General features: G+C 43.7%; 2 protein-coding genes across 3 annotated transcripts in view; one reads left to right on the top strand and one right to left on the bottom strand.

Moving 5' to 3' along the window:
* Positions 1-576: 576 nt before the first annotated feature.
* On the bottom strand, positions 577-12,775 carry TMEM217 (transmembrane protein 217). 2 transcript variants are annotated; one of them, XM_070941466.1, is made up of 4 exons: positions 12,707-12,775; positions 12,062-12,144; positions 6,957-7,073; positions 577-1,323 (listed from the first exon to the last, which is right to left on the bottom strand). In XM_070941466.1, the coding sequence occupies exons 3-4, from the start codon at positions 6,957-6,959 to the stop codon at positions 730-732; spliced, it is 597 nt and encodes a 198-aa protein (XP_070797567.1). In that variant the 5' UTR covers positions 6,960-7,073; positions 12,062-12,144; positions 12,707-12,775; the 3' UTR covers positions 577-729. The 2 variants fall into 2 exon arrangements, with proteins under 2 accessions (XP_070797567.1, XP_070797566.1); XM_070941465.1 differs by lacking the exon at positions 6,957-7,073.
* Positions 12,776-13,040: 265 nt separating this feature from the next.
* TBC1D22B (TBC1 domain family member 22B) overlaps positions 13,041-16,572 on the top strand; it is a 50,275-nt gene continuing 46,743 nt past the window's right edge. Inside the window, exon 1 of the mRNA XM_070941464.1 lies at positions 13,041-13,256. Coding sequence (XP_070797565.1) covers positions 13,201-13,256 — 56 coding nt within the window. The 5' untranslated portion in view covers positions 13,041-13,200. The remainder of the gene's footprint in view (positions 13,257-16,572) is intronic.

Genomic DNA, 16,572 nt, shown 5'->3' with positions numbered 1-16,572 from the left:
TGCAGTTGTTAAGTTAGTAAAAACTTAACAACTGCAATGCTGTGTGTGAATCTTGCTTCCCCATTGACTTTGTGCGTCAGAAGGTAGCAAAAGGTAATCACATGACCCCAGGACACTGCAACCATCATAAATATGAGTCTGTTGCCAAGCATCTGAATTTTGATCACGTTATCATGGGGGTGCTACAATGATTGTAAGTCACTTTTTACAGTGCCGCTGTAACTTTGAACAGTCACTAAATGGATTGTTGTAAATCGATGACTACCTGTATATGTATACATCAAAATGTTTCACACGTTATTAGAGGGTTTTTTCCTCCACCAAATCTCTCGTCCTGTTTTTCAGAGACACATCTAGTATAATTATAGGCTGGAAACAGAATGGTCATCCTGCCCTAATTAACTCCTTATCGTCAATGATACAAACAAGCCCAGAGACCCAAGTACAGTAATTATGAAATTTATCTTTATTAAAGACATTTAGATTAACTCAATAAGATAATGAAGTAAAACAATGTGAAGCATTACTTAGTACATACATATATTGGTTCTGAACTCAGTATATATTATAGCCTGCCATGTTTCTGACAATCACCCTAATTTCATTGTTCTGAATAGGCAAAGGTATTGGATAACTAATAGATAGGAATATATTAATTGCCTATTTTTTGATATGCCAGGTATTGTGCAGGTCTGATGTTCATAATTGCATAGAACAGTATTTTGATAACTACCAATGAACTCTCTTGACACTTATACCGAGTCTAAATTTAGGAGGTTCAGTAATATATCTAGATGTCCTCCTCTGCCTCATTGACATCCTCCCTACACGTTTTCCTTCAACAAGCAACATAACATATGTTATAATAAAACAAAGCCAAAAACAATCCACAGGAATCCTAATGGCCAATCCAAACCATTCTAAAGGACTGATCGGAAATGAAAATAGACGTCCAATCTGGCTAGTCACGATTACAATGACTATGTTGAGTACATCATAAAAGATTATCCAAGCAAAGTATACATAAAGACCTATAGTTTTTCTCTTATAGATACAATATAAATAATAGAAACATATAGGATAAGTTATAAAAGCCAAAACTATTGCTGTATAATAGCAATATGGAATAATCCAGGTTAAGCCTTTCACTTTAATCTTTCCCAAGATAATTAATGTAAGGCTTAGGTGTCGAAACTCAAAGATAAGATACATATTGGTCATTAAGATCATGTACACACCAGCAACAACTGATCCTGCTTTCGGTGTTATGCCACAGATGCCATCACCAAACAGGGGAATGACTGTGTCTGGAGTAATAATTGCCTGAAAGAAAAAAAAAATAGGATCACTTCCACGTAATATGGAAAAAATTACCAGAGCTACATAAAGAAATCTATATTTATCTATATTAAATCTATATTTAATCCAAATTTAAATGTTAGTATAAAAAATAAAATGTGAGTTGCGTATTTGTTTTATATGCATTCTACTGTTCAATGTTTTCCCAAATTGATGCCTTTCAACAGCACAATTTCTATCCCGTATGATAGCCAATATGATCCAATCTATTTGGAGACTGCCAATAGGGAAGTATTTAATGAATTGTTTCATCACTCTAAGGTAGGTTTTAATTATGATCAATAAACTACAATTGGTTGCCATATGTTAAACCTAACAATGATGATTTAAAAATACCAGGGGTTGCACAACCTTTTATCAAAACCAAACAAATCATGTTATGGCTCAGCACAATATATGAATATGCTATTCTTCTATAGGTTTTAAAATTGTAATCTGTACTTATATAATTTTATCACACAAATGAAGGCGAATATATGTGTCCCAGGACAATGTTGAAAGATCCAATCTGGGTTGGACACCAGGACCAGAGGGTTCATCTTCTGAGCTTTCAGACTCGTGTTGGAGACCATCCTCAGGGAACCTCTCTCTACCAGTGTGTGTCACTATTTTTTCACAATTTAATCAAGTTTTCTCAATCATATGCCTTTAGATTTGAGACTTTAATGCCCAGAATTTCCAGCCAATAATATTTGGGAATACTGAAGTTACATTTTCAATAAAACTAGGAAGGCATCATGTTGGAAAAGGCTTGTATAGCAGAAGGGCCCATACCAGATATTAAGTAGGAAATCTCCACTAGTTGTCCCTGGAGATTCTCTGACGCTACCCACCTTTTGGTCCTGCTTTCCTGCATGATGTAGTTGTTGATAGGCCTGTTAGATTAGCCCATTCCAACTGATGAATCCAGCTGGATTCCAGAGGGAGGCTGGGATTTTCCCCAAGAATCTAGTGGGAAATTGAGCTGAAGCTTTAGTTGCAACCTGGAATGGGCAAATGGAACAGGTTTCAACCTGATTGCCCTTGTGTGGTCTCTCCCCCTGTGATGATCCCAATGTGAACTTTATTTGAGGAACTGTGAGAGATGAAGCAAAAGAAGAGGCATGTCTGGAGAGGCACTATAGGAAGATGAAGAGTGAATATGCGCAAGCAAAAGTAAAAACCCATATTATGGATTACATTGTGGTAATAAGGGCAGTGAACAATTGCTATTTCTCCATGTTTTACACTTGCTGATAGTTGTCCAACAACCCTGTTTAAGGAGACTTGGTCCCTGCTGAGGAAGTACGGGCTTCAGGAACATCTGCAGGGCTGTTGTGAAGAATATGCTTGCTATCTGCAGATAAAATCCCTCAGATCCACTCAAAATTTGGGCGGATTGGCCTAGATAAGTCCAGTTGAGATGCCTGAAGCAAGATCTTGTGGGATTGTCTAGAGGCAGAAACTTCTAAAAACAGGCCATTACTTATTATAAGTTCAAACGTACAAGATAGCACATACATTTAAGCCATTTGCCCACAATCAGCAAATTTCATAAGTGCATAAGGACAAAAAAAACCCAGTTACCTAAAGCATATTACTTTGTCATTATCCAAGATACATAATATGACACTTCCTCTTTTTTATTCCTAGGGTACTTCCCTTAACATTCTTGGCAATTTTCTTTCTAGACTCAACTCAGAAAGAATATATGGAAAGATTATACTTCTGCTCATTCCTGATACTTAGTTGTTAGCCAGAATTATACTATCTATAAGTCTTTTACATCAAGCTCTTATTGATGACTCGTGAACTAAACAAATAGATCATAGAGGCTGAGAGCCATTCTAACTAAATCAGTGTTAAGCATTGCTCTATATACATAATATTGAACAGAATTCTTGTAACTTTACAGGACAAATAAAAATATATTTTAGACATTTTTATTTGAGCAGAGCAAATTTCATTTCCTGAAACACAAAACACATTTCCACTAGGTGGTTCCGTCCCAGGCGCCTGATAGGATAGGTTCCTGACGGAGCTTGGGCCATTCCCTGAGGCTCTGGCTCACGACTCGACTGAAGAACTGGTGGCCGCCTGGGATAGGGCGGCCGCTGGAGTTTTGGACCACGTCGTGCCTTTGCGGCCTCTGACCCGGTGCCGATCTCAATTGGCTCCTTGGTTTTCTGAGGAGCTGAGGGAGATGAAGCACTGGAAAAGACGCCTGGAGAGCGATTGGAGGGCCAGCCGCTCCGAATCAGACCAAACACTGATGAGGTCTCACATTAAGATCTACCTAGTGGCAATAAGAGCGGCAAAATCTAATTATTTTTTCGCTTTTGTTGCTTTTGAACCGCCCAGCCGCCCTGTTTAGGGTGACCCGCTCCCTACTTTATTTGGGAGCACGGGAAGACCCCTTGCAGGGTAGGGCTGAGGATTTTGTGCAATACCTACATGACAAAATCACTCAGATTCGGGAAGGCTTGGACTCCGAATGGGTAGGTTCAGATGGGGTGACGGAGGTGGGTCTTGAGAGTGTTATCTGGGAGGAGTTTGACCTTGTGACTCCCGAGGACGTGGACAGGATTCTGGGTAAGCTTAGCGCTGCCACATGTTTATTGGACCCATGTCCCTCCTGGTTGGTGCTGGCCTCCCGGGCGGTCACACGAAGCTGGCTCCAGGAGATTATGAACGCTTCTCTGAGTGAGGGTTTCTTCCCTTCCGCCCTGAAAGAGGCAGTGGTGAGGCCCCTCCTCAAGAAGCCTTCCATTGACCCGGCTGTATTAGTGAATTATCATCCAGTCTCCAACCTTCGCTTTGTGGTGAAGGTTGTGGAGAGTGTAGTGGCACGACAACTTCTCCAGTACCTGGATGAAGCTGTCTATCTGGATCCGTACCAGTTGGGTTTCAGGCCAAGGTACAACACGGAAACGGCATTGGTCGCATTAGTTGATGATCTCTGGAGAGCTTGGGATAGGGGTTGTTCCTCTGTCCTGGTCCTATTAGACCTCTCAGCAGCTTTTGATACCATCGACCATGGTATCATGCTGCGCCGGTTGGAGGGGTTAGGAATGGGGGGCACCGTCTTGCGGTGGTTCTCCTCCTTCCTCTCTGACCGTACACAGTCTGTGTTGGCAGGGGGAGAGAGGTTGACCTCGAGGCGCCTTGTTTGTGGGGTGCCGCAAGGGTCGGTCCTCTCGCCCCTCCTGTTCAACATTTATGTGAAGCCGCTGGGTGAGATCATCCGTGGTTTTGGGGTGAAGTTCCATCAGTACACTGATGACACTCAGCTGTACATCTCCACCCTGGACCACCCCAATGATGCCCTTGACGTGATGTCCCGGTGCCTGGAGGTCGTGCAGATCTGGATGGGGAGAAACAAGCTCAGACTCAACCCCTCTAAGACTAAATGGCTGTGGTTTCCGGCCGCCCGGTATAGCCAGCTGGCTCCATCGCTGACTATTGGGGGTGAGATTTTGGCCCCCTCAGAGAGGGCTCGCAACTTGAGTGTCCTCCTGGATGCACGGCTGTCTTTAGAAGATCATATGACAGCTGTGGCCAGAGGGGCTTTTTATCAGGTTTGCCTGATTTACCAGTTGCGTCCCTTCTGGACCGGGATGCCTTGCGCACGGTCACTCATGCCCTTGTCACTTCCCGTCTGGACTACTGTAATGCTCTCTACATGGGGCTCCCCTTGAAGAGCACTCGGAGGCTCCAACTGGTCCAGAATGCGGGCGGGTGATTATGGGAGTGACATGGCGCACCCATGTAACACCTCTCCTGCGCGAACTGCACTGGCTCCCAGTGATCTTCCAGGTGCGATTCAAGATGCTAGTTACCATCTTTAAAGTGCTCCATGGCTTAGGACCTGGGTACTTACGAGATCGCCTTCTGCCACCGATAGCCTCCTACCAGCCAATACGCTCCCACAGAGAGGGACTCAGGGTGCCATCGGTCAAGCAATGTTGACTGGCGACCCCCAGGGGGAGAGCCTTCTCTGTGGGGGCACCTGCCCTCTGGAACGAATTGCCCCTGGAGATACGTATGATCCCCGACCTACGTACCTTTTGCCGTGCCCTTAAGACTTTACTGTTCCAACAGGCTGGGCTGGCTTAAATAACGAATTTTAATGGGAGTTTTAGTTTTTTACTTTTTAATATAAAGGCCAAATTATTTAATACGTTTTAAACCGTTTTTAAATTTTATGGATATATGTTGTTTTATTGTGGCTGTGCACTGCCCTGAGTCTCTCAGGAGAAGGGCGGTATAAACATTTAAATAATAAATAAATAAAATAAATAAATTCAGAAACTACAGGGGAAAAAACCAAAAGTGTAGTCCAGTGATGGCTAACCTTTTCCAGACCGAGTGCCCAAAGCCTGCGCGCACTCCCAAAATGTGCACGCAGCCTCTGCACATGTGCCCTGCGCATGCACGCCCCCAGCATGTGCCATGCCCCCATGCATGTGTGGGCCCCCTACACACACTCCACCCCCTGCACACACCCCATCCCCACAAACATGTGCGGCAGAGACCCGAAGACCAGCTGGCCAGCGGGAGGCATATGCACATGTGGCGGAGCTGAACTGGGGTGATGGCTCATGTGCCCATAGATGGTTCACCATCATGGGCATAGTCCATACCACCTAGGCATGGTAATTTATAGGATCGCAAGCTCTGGGACACTTTATCTTAAATCAAACATAGGTCATCTGAAAATCTCCAATTTATAAAAATCCAATGATCCCCATGGTTTATTTATTTATTTATTTATTTATTGGTTTGATTTATATGCCGCCCTTCTCCAGAGACTCAGGGTGGCTTACAATGCATTAAGCAATAGCCTTCATACTTTTGTATATACCTGCTTAGTAGGGCTTTCAGCCCCACTAAGCAGCGTTCTTTTTTATACAAAGTCAGCTTATTGCCCCCACAATCCGGGTCCTCATTTTACCTACCTCGAAAGGATGGAAAGCTGAGTCAACCTTGAGCCTGGTGAGATTTGAACTTGCAGTAATTGCAGGCAGCTGGTGCTACTTAACAGCACTTAATCTGCTGCACCACCAAGGCTGGTTGACAGTCAGATTATAGCAGATGTAGTTCCAAAACATCTGATGCCCTAAATAGCTTGTCCCTGTCGTACGTGATCTCCCCAGAACTTCACAGAAATCTGCCTTGAGGGAGATATAACAATTTTTAAAATTTTTAAAATGGATGTACGACACTACAAAAATTAAAATTTCAGTCTACACTTTGTTATATTTGTCTTTGCATCCAATGGGTAGGCACTCTGAATTGTAAACTGCATCAAACTCTCATAAAAGCTTTACTGTGACTCTCACTCGTTCTTTTGTTTAAGGAGGAAATCATTACAACCACATATTTTTAAAATGAATCGTGGAATATTTAAAATTTTCAGTCTATGTTTTGCATCTAACAAACTGGCTTTAAAAAATGTGAATGGAATCAAAATCACTAATATCCCTTACAGTGGTTCTCACTCTAAGATTATTTTTATTCAGATGTAGATTGGTCTCCTTGCATTCCAGAATTTTTACTGATTTATGCATCTCTGCTTTCATTAATTTCTTGCAAAATTAAAATTAATTTTTTCTCACCATGGTAAGTCTGATTCTGTTATCAGAAAATCATTATTTATCAGGTCCTAGGCATTTCCTTTTTTGGATTACTTAACTGCTGGATTATAGAACCAGAACACCATCCTTACATCCTTTCTGTAAAGGAAGAGAAAAGTTATACAATTAAAAATCATATGATCAGTTCTGGCACGCACTCATTAAATGTGACATCATGTGACCAAAACTTGCAACTTCTTGCCAGCTATCCCATTCACTTTTTTATTAGTAGTATTATTATTTCAAATTTACTCTGGGCTGCTTCCGCATACCCTGTTTCCCCCAAAATAAGATATCCCGATAATAAGCCCAATCGGGCTTTTGAGTGCATGGCAATAAGGCCAAGCGCTTATTTCAGGATTCAAAAAAATATAAGATAGGGTCTTATTTTCGGGTAATAAACATTTAAAAACATTAAAATCATTGGATGTAAAATAACAGAGCAGATAAAGTAAAATCTTTAACGCAAGATAGAGAAAGAGAGAGCTGGATACACAAGGAGGGGGGGGAGAGGAGATTAGCTTTTAATTAGTCAACCACTTCCAGTATGAAACTCCCCCATTGGAGCCCCAAGCCATTTGGCAGAACCAGGTGTTAAGACTCTTATGGAAAGTCATGAGGCTGGGAAACAATCTCACCTTAGGGGGTAAGATGTTCCAAAGGGTAGGAGCCACAGCCAAGAAGGCACTTCTTCTGGACCCCACCAGTCAAAATTTCTTGACCAATGGGATTCATAGTATGTCCTCACTTCTGGGACAGATGGGGCGAGCCAGTCCCACTGGGGTGAGACGGTTCCTCAAGTAACCTGGACCCATGCCATGAAGGGTTTTATAAGTGATTATCAATACTTTGAATTGCATCCAAAGCAAACCAGCAACCAGTGCAGCTTGCGGAACAGTGGTGTGACATGAGCCACAATAGGGATCCTAAGGACTGCCTGCTCCGCTGCACTCTGTGCCAGCTTATCTGAAGCCAGCAATGAAGGTCACAAATAGCAATCATGTGACCCACAGAAGACTGCAACCTCAAAATTGCATGCGGGTTGCCAAGTGCCCAAATTACAATCGTCTGACTGCAGGGACATTATGATGGCCGCAATTTCAAGAACTGGTTTTAAGTCTCCTTGTTCAGCACCGTTGTAACTTTGAACAGTCACTGGACAAGTGGTTGCTAAGCGAGGACTGTCTGTATACTTACAGCTTACACAACAAATTAAGAAACATTTTATTTGCTTACTTGGGTTCATACAATGCTTTATACCCCAAAAGACTCTGAGTAGATTATATACCCTCTAACAGTAAGGTTCCAAATTATTTGAGTAACCTCAGTGCTCTTCCCAGTCAAAACTTCAAACCAAACAACCAAAAACCAGAGTTGTTGAAAGAAGACAGTATGGATAATATGCAGTTTTGATCTGATTGATTTGAATAAAGACAGATAATACAAAACTGTAGTTCTATCACTTCATATGGAAAAACCTTTTTGATAAAATTCAGACATAATATGTATGCTAGATAAATTTTGATTTTCCAAAGGATTTATAAAATAACACCAGATGTGGGATATGGCCTCTAGATTGAAGATAAAACTCAACTGTTTTTTTTTTCCCCATATGCACAAGCATGCTGGCAAGGCTGTGGGAGTGTGTTAAAGAATGCAAGATCTCTGGAATCTCATGCTCCTTAACGGCCTCCTTGGAAGAAAGATGGTGAGGGCGACTTTGCTTTTGGGAAACTGACAGGGTCACAAATGGCAGTCATGTGACCTTAGCTCACTAAGCTGTCATAATTGCAAGCAGGGCACCCAAGTATTCAGATCACCAATACATGACCATGGGGATGCTGCAACAGCCACAACTATGCAGACTAATCATAAATCCCCATTGTTCAGCACCATTGTGAATTTTAATGGTCACTGAACAAGCAGTCATAAATTGAGGACTACCTGTATACTGTACCATCATGCCTAACCTTTGACTTATTCCAAATTTTAGATGGTTTCACTTATCATATATTCTCCTTCCTGGGCTTTGTTTAGGGTTGAAAATATAGAAGATTAAATGTATCTCCTATCACCATTATATCCTTTTAAATATTATTTCTTGAAAATGTATTTATTTATTAAATGTGCCCATCTTGCCTAGATTTTGATGCTTTCTCTCATCTTTCTCTTGATGCATTTTGATGTTTTCTCTCCTCCTTATTCTGATCAATAAATCAATATGATATACAAATTTTAAAGACTGAATTGAACAAGAAATTAGAGATCCCCATTTTCAGTTAACCATGGGAAAATGTATTACAACTATATAAAAATGTTAATAGATCTTAGACTATTGAATAAGGCGCAGATGCCAGCTGCCATTTACTTCTCATGTCCGCGTTCCAGTTTCTGAGCCACAGGAGGCGATGCGAGGTCACGGAAAAGCCCAGTGCCTTGGCAGCGAACCTGGTCGCATTTAGCGTTGCATCCGCGGAGTACTCAAGGGCAGCCGATATCTTATTCAGGTCCTGATGCGACCTAGTGTCGGAGGCAGGCAGACGCTCTTGGAGTTGTTTGAGCCAAAGGAGGGCGGCCCTATTGAAGAAAGAGGCAGAGAATGAGGCCTTGATGGACCAGGCAACTGCTTGATGCCCTTTGAGCAGCGTCTTCTCAGCGCGTCTGTCCTCCGGGCGCAGGGAATCCTCCATCGGCCCAGTGGGATGAGGAGCGTTGCAAAGAGCCACAATGGGCAGATCCACGGGCAGTGGTTGTAAGAGATCAGAGAGACCTGGAGTGGAGTTTTAAAGTCGTTTATCAAGTCCGTTGGGGCTGGGCCCAGCCCCTGGAAGAGACCATTGACGGTGAAGGACATCCAAAAATAACTACCGGATCCCTGTTTGGCCCTCCTCTGGAACCCCTCCTCATTGGGAGCCGGAATAGTCTCTGGTTCAATTGTAGGTTCTGCGAACATCGCCGACGCTGGATCCGAAGAGTTGATCGTGGTGGAGGCAGAAGGAACATCCCCCAAACGTATAGTCGCAATGGCCTTATGAAGTAAAGATCGGAATACTTGTGGCCGAAAGAGACCTATGAATGGTGTCTGGTCAGGGACCAAGCCCTCATCATCCGAGAGAGCAGATTCCCAGACCTCATCCACCTCCGAAATGGAAGCTTGATCAGCTGACACTGGAGATTCAGCCAGGTCTTGTTCTGACATGGAATCCTCCATATGACTAGCATGGTGGGAATGCACAAAGGTGGTTGGCTCAGGCAGAAAACTGCCCTGTTGCATGCATTGGGTCAAGCCCTGCCTGATGGCTCTGGCAATAATGATCTCAAAGGCCTCAGGCCTTTGAGAGTGAGGATCCTGGGATTGAGGCATTGGTACGGGGGGAGCCTCTAGGTCGCCCTGAGGTGCCTCAGGAGTAGGCAACGATTGAAAAAGGGGCTCCTTCCCTGGGATGGGAGCGGGGCCCACGGCAGCCGGCAGATCTGGGGACAGTTCTCGTATAAAGCGGTCATTCTGCGTAGGAGCTGGTGAATGAGACCTCGAGGGAACCCCTGGTCGAGGTTGTTGAACCTCCAGCCCAGTTTGTGATTGGGCCTTGAGGAAGGCCTTCTCGATGGCTTTATGTCGCCGCTGATCCTCCTTGGAGAATGAGGCAAGAGAGGCTGAGGGGGCTGCCTTGGTATTTCTGGCCCGTTTGGATGGAGGAGGGAGGCCCAAGGAGCCCTCCATAGGGTCGTCAAGAGGACGCCGCCTCCCCGCGCCAAGGCTTTGGACCGCATGGCGTCCGCCATTTTGATTAGGTCCGATTGCACTTAAGATGGCTGCCCACTTAAACTGTAAGGACAGAAAGTCGCCAAAGGCAAAACTCACTGCGTGGAGACACCCAAATCGTAAGATCTGTGGATCGCTAGCTGCCCAGGAAGTAAAACGATCCTCTCGTCAGTGAGCTCGCTGCGAGCCAGTCTCTGGATGGCAGATGTGTAAGATCACTAGCCGTCCAGCTATTGAGGCAATCGGCAGTGGAAGCAGCTCTCACAAGCTTGGCGCTGATGGGTGGTGTCTAGAGATCGCTAGCCGTTTGGCTAGAAATGCGATCTACGATGTCGGCAGAGCCTCTAGGACACACGATGTTGACCAGCGCTTCCCCCAGAACGCTAGCCGTCCGGCTATTAATGTGATCTCTGGGCTAAGAAAAACCAGCTGGAGGCGGTTAAGACTGCTAGGCAAAGGCCGTTAAAATGCAGCGTCGCTTCCCCAATGGCTGGGGGAAGCTTCAATGATGCCCAAATTGCCCGCCTCACTGAGGTCTGTCAGCCGACAGAATGCGAGCATAATGTCAGCAATCGTAGAAAGATTATCTCAATTCAGAAAGGAGAATATAAGCAGAAATTTTCTCTCACAATTCCTTATTTGATGGGAAAAACACGGTCAGGCTGGGAAGACACGTCTGTCCAGCGTAGACCGAGTCGAAACACTGGGCCAAGAGGGCGGAGCCATGCAAATTTAGCAGACTCAGTCCTATGCTACATAGAGGAGTCATTCCCCAGCCTGACTGCCGTTTCCCTCCTATATGGAGAAGGGGCAAAACTCAATTAACAACTGTCTTTTGGGCTCAAATGTGGCTGTATGTCGAGGACTACTTATATATCATGTCATAGATAAAGGTAAATGTTCCCCTCGCACATATGTGCTAGTTGTTCCTGACTCTAGGGGGCGGTGCTCATCTCCGTTTCAAAGCCGAAGAGCCAGCACTGTCCGAAGACATCTCCGTGACTAAACATGACTAAACATGTTACCATAATAATTATGGCAAGAAAAGTCATAAAATGGGGGCAAACTCACTTAACAACTGTTTTGCTTAGCAATGGAAATTTTGGGCTCAATTGTGGTCATAAGTTGAGGACTATAATTACTGTAGTTACAAGAACAGGAGAGGGTTTCCTTTTTACAAGGGAGCTATATAATGGACCAGGGGCAATTTGGTGTACAGGTAATCCTCAAGGCCAGTTGCCTAGCAACCATTCAAAATTATGAAAAAACTATTTACAACCCAGATTCAAAGTTCCAACGACCACCAATCCCAGAAGACACTCACCTGCATTCATGGCCTTTTGCAACATGTCAGTCACATGACTGCAATTTATGATATTTTAGCTGGAAATTTTACTTCTTTTTTTCCTGCAAAAAAAAGGCCTCATTAAGTGGGTTTGCTTAATGACCACCACAAAAATAGTTGTAAATTCAGGCATAGTCACTGGCAACCCGCTTAACAGTCACGATTTACGAGCAAAATTGCATGCTCAATTACACATGTAAGTTCAAAAATATAGTGGTTAAGGCATCAAACTTGAAATTGGGAGCCCTTAATTCTAATCCGGCTTTATGCACAAAAATAGCTAGGTGATCTTGAAACAGTCACTTTTTCTCAGCCCTAGGAAGGAGGCTACTTCTGAAAAAATATCTTGCCAGAAATTGAATATAATTGAATAGAGAAAATATATATATCTGTCTGTCTATCCATCCATCTATCAAAACATGAATTACTGTAAAGTTTCCACCTGATTTTGTATTTATATTTTTCATTTAACTTGCTGAACTGTTTATCTCTAGGTTTCAAAGCACATGGGGAAGAAAGTCCATTTCAAACTTATGTACATTCAAATGCGACTATATGGCCAAATTCGTTTTTTCTTTTAAAAAAAAAAAACCTCAAGCACTTCCTGAATGCTCAAATCGATACCTTCTTGGAGCGACTTTCGGTGGACCTGCTTTATACACAACTCTTCCCTTCCCGCACCTGGTTTTGACAGTTAAACCGCCTTTCCCGCTTCCCCTTCTCTGGAGCGCATGTGACTCGCCCCCCCCCTCCGGTTCCCCTCCATGCATTCCCCCCTCCCCGCCCCCTTATCGCTTGTGATGCTTGTGATCGCTTGTCCCGCCTCTCATTCTCTGGCAGGTTTCTGATTCCTCCGGTTTGGGTTTTTCTTCTTCCCTTCGTGCTTCACGTGGCTCTACAGATGGGACTGTGGATTGGTCAAGCTTTGGGGATTTCCGTCCAACAGCCAATGGGTGCATTCTACCCGCCCGAATCCAAGATGGCGGCACTGGGGACTGGCAAAGGGACCCCGGGAAGGAGGAGGTGAAACGGTCTCGGCCGGAGGATTCGGGCCCCATCGCCCCGGGTTGTCCCCTCTCCCTACCGGGCCAGCGAGGGCCTCGGCCTCTGTCCGAGGCATGGCCGCGGAAAGCAACAAGCAGTTCTGGAAACGGAGCGCGAAGCTACCGGGCAGGTGAGTAAAGGAGGCTCCGACCGGGCATCGATGCCGACCGATCCGTTTGTTCCCCGGGGAGCAGAGGTTGACTTAGCAAAGCCGGCTTGGCTCCTAGTTTTTTTGTCGCCCTTCATTTCTCGGAAGTGCGTTTGAAGGGTCGAGCCTCTCTGCTCTTGAAGCGAATAGTTGCTTCAGTCGCTCGCTCCTGTGGATGGAGGAGGAGGAGGGAGAACCCTGGAGGTGGTCTGAAGCAGGGGATTTCCCCTTGCCTGGCATGGAAGGCAAGAGTTGGATCTTCCCAGCCGTGGGGCTGCCTTTTTTCATCGGCAGCATCCCGCAATCCTGATCTCCCCCCCTCCCACTCCCCTTTTGCCACTCGGAGATGTGACGTTCCCGGTCTTTTTAATCAAAAGTGGCGGAGCAACTAATTTGATCGGTTCTCAGGTTCCAAACCCGCCTCCGGGAATACGATGCCCTGGTCACCTCTGCCTTGCGGGCCGCGTTGGTGGTGGTTAGGGAGGCAGTCGAGGTAGAGCTTTAGGCAGGTGCAGATCGTGCCGCTTTCCCCGAGAAAGTGAAAAGCCGCCCGTGTCTTCCTTTGGTGTGCAGGCTGATCGGTTTGCATCTCTGTGTGATGCTTACTAGGCCAATGCTTTTTGCGGAGAGATCCGGTTAAAGTTGAAATAAAAACCCTAATTAATCGTGTTTAAACCGAACGAATGTGTTAGGCCGGCTGTAGAGCAATGATTACAAAACTTTTCCCTACCATCAGCCCAGGAGGTCCTCCGGAGAACTTCCATAACACAAGGCTGGAGCAGAAGACTCGAATTTTCAATTTTCTTAGAGAGCTATTCCATCTTTAAAGATGCAACTGGCCCCTGTTGTGACACGTCGCCCATAAAATTTAGGGAAGCTCTAATATTTGAATCATAAGGAGTTATGATTTAAGAGGGATTTTTGTCCCCCTACTTCTCTTCCTCCTCCCGTAAGCTCTATGTGTAAGGAGTGCTGAACAAATATACTGTAGGTTTCTTTTATCTTCTTCAAACCAATGTCTTTCCAGCAAAGTTTGGGCTCTTGTTAAAATTTGTGCATGCATAAACTTTCAGCGCTTTTCTCATATAAGATTATATTCTTGAGCATCTTTTTCTTAACTTCCTCTTTGACTACTTTGGGCGTAGAGGTACTTGAGCATCAGCAGTGGAATATTTTCCAATATTTCAACATTTTGGAATATTCTGATATTTTCTCTTTAATTATATCATTTAGACTGTGAGATTTGATTAGATTGCTCCCTTTTACTAGTTAAATGTGAGAAAACTTTTTTTTTTTTTTGCAATCTTAAAGGAATTAAGAAATAATGAATTGACAAAATCAGAAATAAATATGCCAACTGAGAAAAGTGTAGAGAAACTAAGAAGCAGTCTTCATGGATAGCAATTTGAGGCAAAAGCTGTATAGTTCATAGACTGGTCCTCTAACCTCATCTTGACCATGTAACTACTACTGTAAGGTGTCTGGAATGCTTTGCTAGCTTTAAATTCTTCCCAAATAGGTAATTCTTGTTTCTATCTTTATTACTCTAACTTCTCTGGCTATGAGAATACTTGGACAATTCAGAAGTCTAGGAACATTGCAGACAAATGTTGTATAACATGTGCACTTGAAAAGAAAGAAACAGTATTTTTGTTAGTGCAGTAGCAGTTTTTTGGTTTTGGATGTCTTATCATAGTGCCACATCCTGCTTGCATATAATTCTGCCTTTCTGTGAAACAGCTTTCATCTATAGTTGTTTTAAACAGTAAAGTTGACTCAACCAGCTAGACTGGTTTGAAGAAAGCAAATGAGCCAACTTGAACCAGAGCCAACCAGTAAATATAAACTTCTTCCATTTTTGATGTGAGTACTTTGCAACATCATCAATGCTGTGATATCTTACACCAGCAGAAGGGAGTGCAAGGTTTCCCCTTATTTTATGACAGCCTGAAGCTTGATAATTTTTATCAGATAATAGTCAGTTTATACAGGATTTCCAAACATGGCTATCTTACTTCTCCTAGAACTGTGTAATGTAAATGTGCATAAATTGTTTATAATAGACATAGTTTGCAATTTTGTATACATGTTTTATATGGGCTAGAAAAATATGAGCATATGATTTGTTCCCTATCAGGCAGCTAATTCCAGACTAAGCAGGAAAAAAAAAATCACTTGGCATACATAAAGCTCTGTCAGCTGGCTTCTGTTAAATCTGCTAAAAGGGATAGAAGCGATATTTTGATTTGGGCCAAAATGTCGTGGAAACTAGCAAAGAGTTCCTTATTAAAATGGGAAATCACTTCCACATGACTACTTGGCACGAAGTAAAGGAGAGGTGTTTACAATGGATTGTCAGTTCTGTTACTGCTTTTCCTTGTAGCTGGATAGCTTTATTAAAAATGCTTACTGAATTGGTCCTTAAAATTCTGCATAGTTTTGTCATTATATTCCTCTGTTTCACTGTGTTAAGTTCTAGATAAAATAAACTGTGGGGGGCTTACACTTATGATTCTCAGTTATATATCTCTGGCCCTATCTATCCAAGTGAAACTGTCAAAAATCTCTGGAAACTGTTGAGGATCTGGATAGGGAAACATAGGCTGTGCCTGAATCCTGCCATGGCAGAGTGTTTATGGATTCTGGATCTGGTTATTTCCATCTTTCATTCTAAACTGGGATGGCACTGCCCCGTTCAGACTTGATGTGCAACCTGGAGATCTTTCTGGACTCAAACTCTTGCCCTAAGAGCAGGTAACAGCAGTAGCCCAGAGGGCTTTTGCACAACTATGTCGTGTGCACCAGTTGCATTCATTCTGGGACTGGGAGCCCTTATTCGTGCTCACTCACACTTTAGTCACCTCCCAATTAGACTACTGTAGCATATAAACTGCTCTTGAAGACCATCTGGAAGTTTCAATGGCAGCAGCATAGGTAGTAATGGGTGCAGTTCATTTCACCTATATAACACCACTATTCCATAAGCTGTACTTGCTTATAATAGACTCCTGGTTGTGATTCAGAATGCTGAGTTACTTGTGGGGCTGTCTTCGCCCAAGAACATCTGTCCATTTGCTCCCATAGGGAGAACATGCTTCAAGTTCCTGCTTTTAAACTTTCCCATCTCACAGGATTTGCATGCCTTTTTTAATGACTGCCTATATTCTCTGGAACAATCCCCCCTCCCAATATACAACAGACCCCAATTCTTTTGCCTTAAAAAAGCAGTTAAGATCTGGCTCCTTCCCCCCTTGGGGAATGGGGAGGCCTTTTAAGTAGAATCCCTTTCTGATTGCTT

This window comes from Pituophis catenifer, unplaced genomic scaffold (genome assembly GCF_029215685.1).
Source record: "Pituophis catenifer annectens isolate HBS135680 unplaced genomic scaffold, rPitCat1.0.hap2 SCAF_3, whole genome shotgun sequence".
Lineage (NCBI taxonomy): Eukaryota > Metazoa > Chordata > Lepidosauria > Squamata > Colubridae > Pituophis > Pituophis catenifer.
The sequence above is the reverse complement of the archived record's forward strand: the minus strand, read 5'-3'. Positions and strand labels throughout refer to the sequence as shown.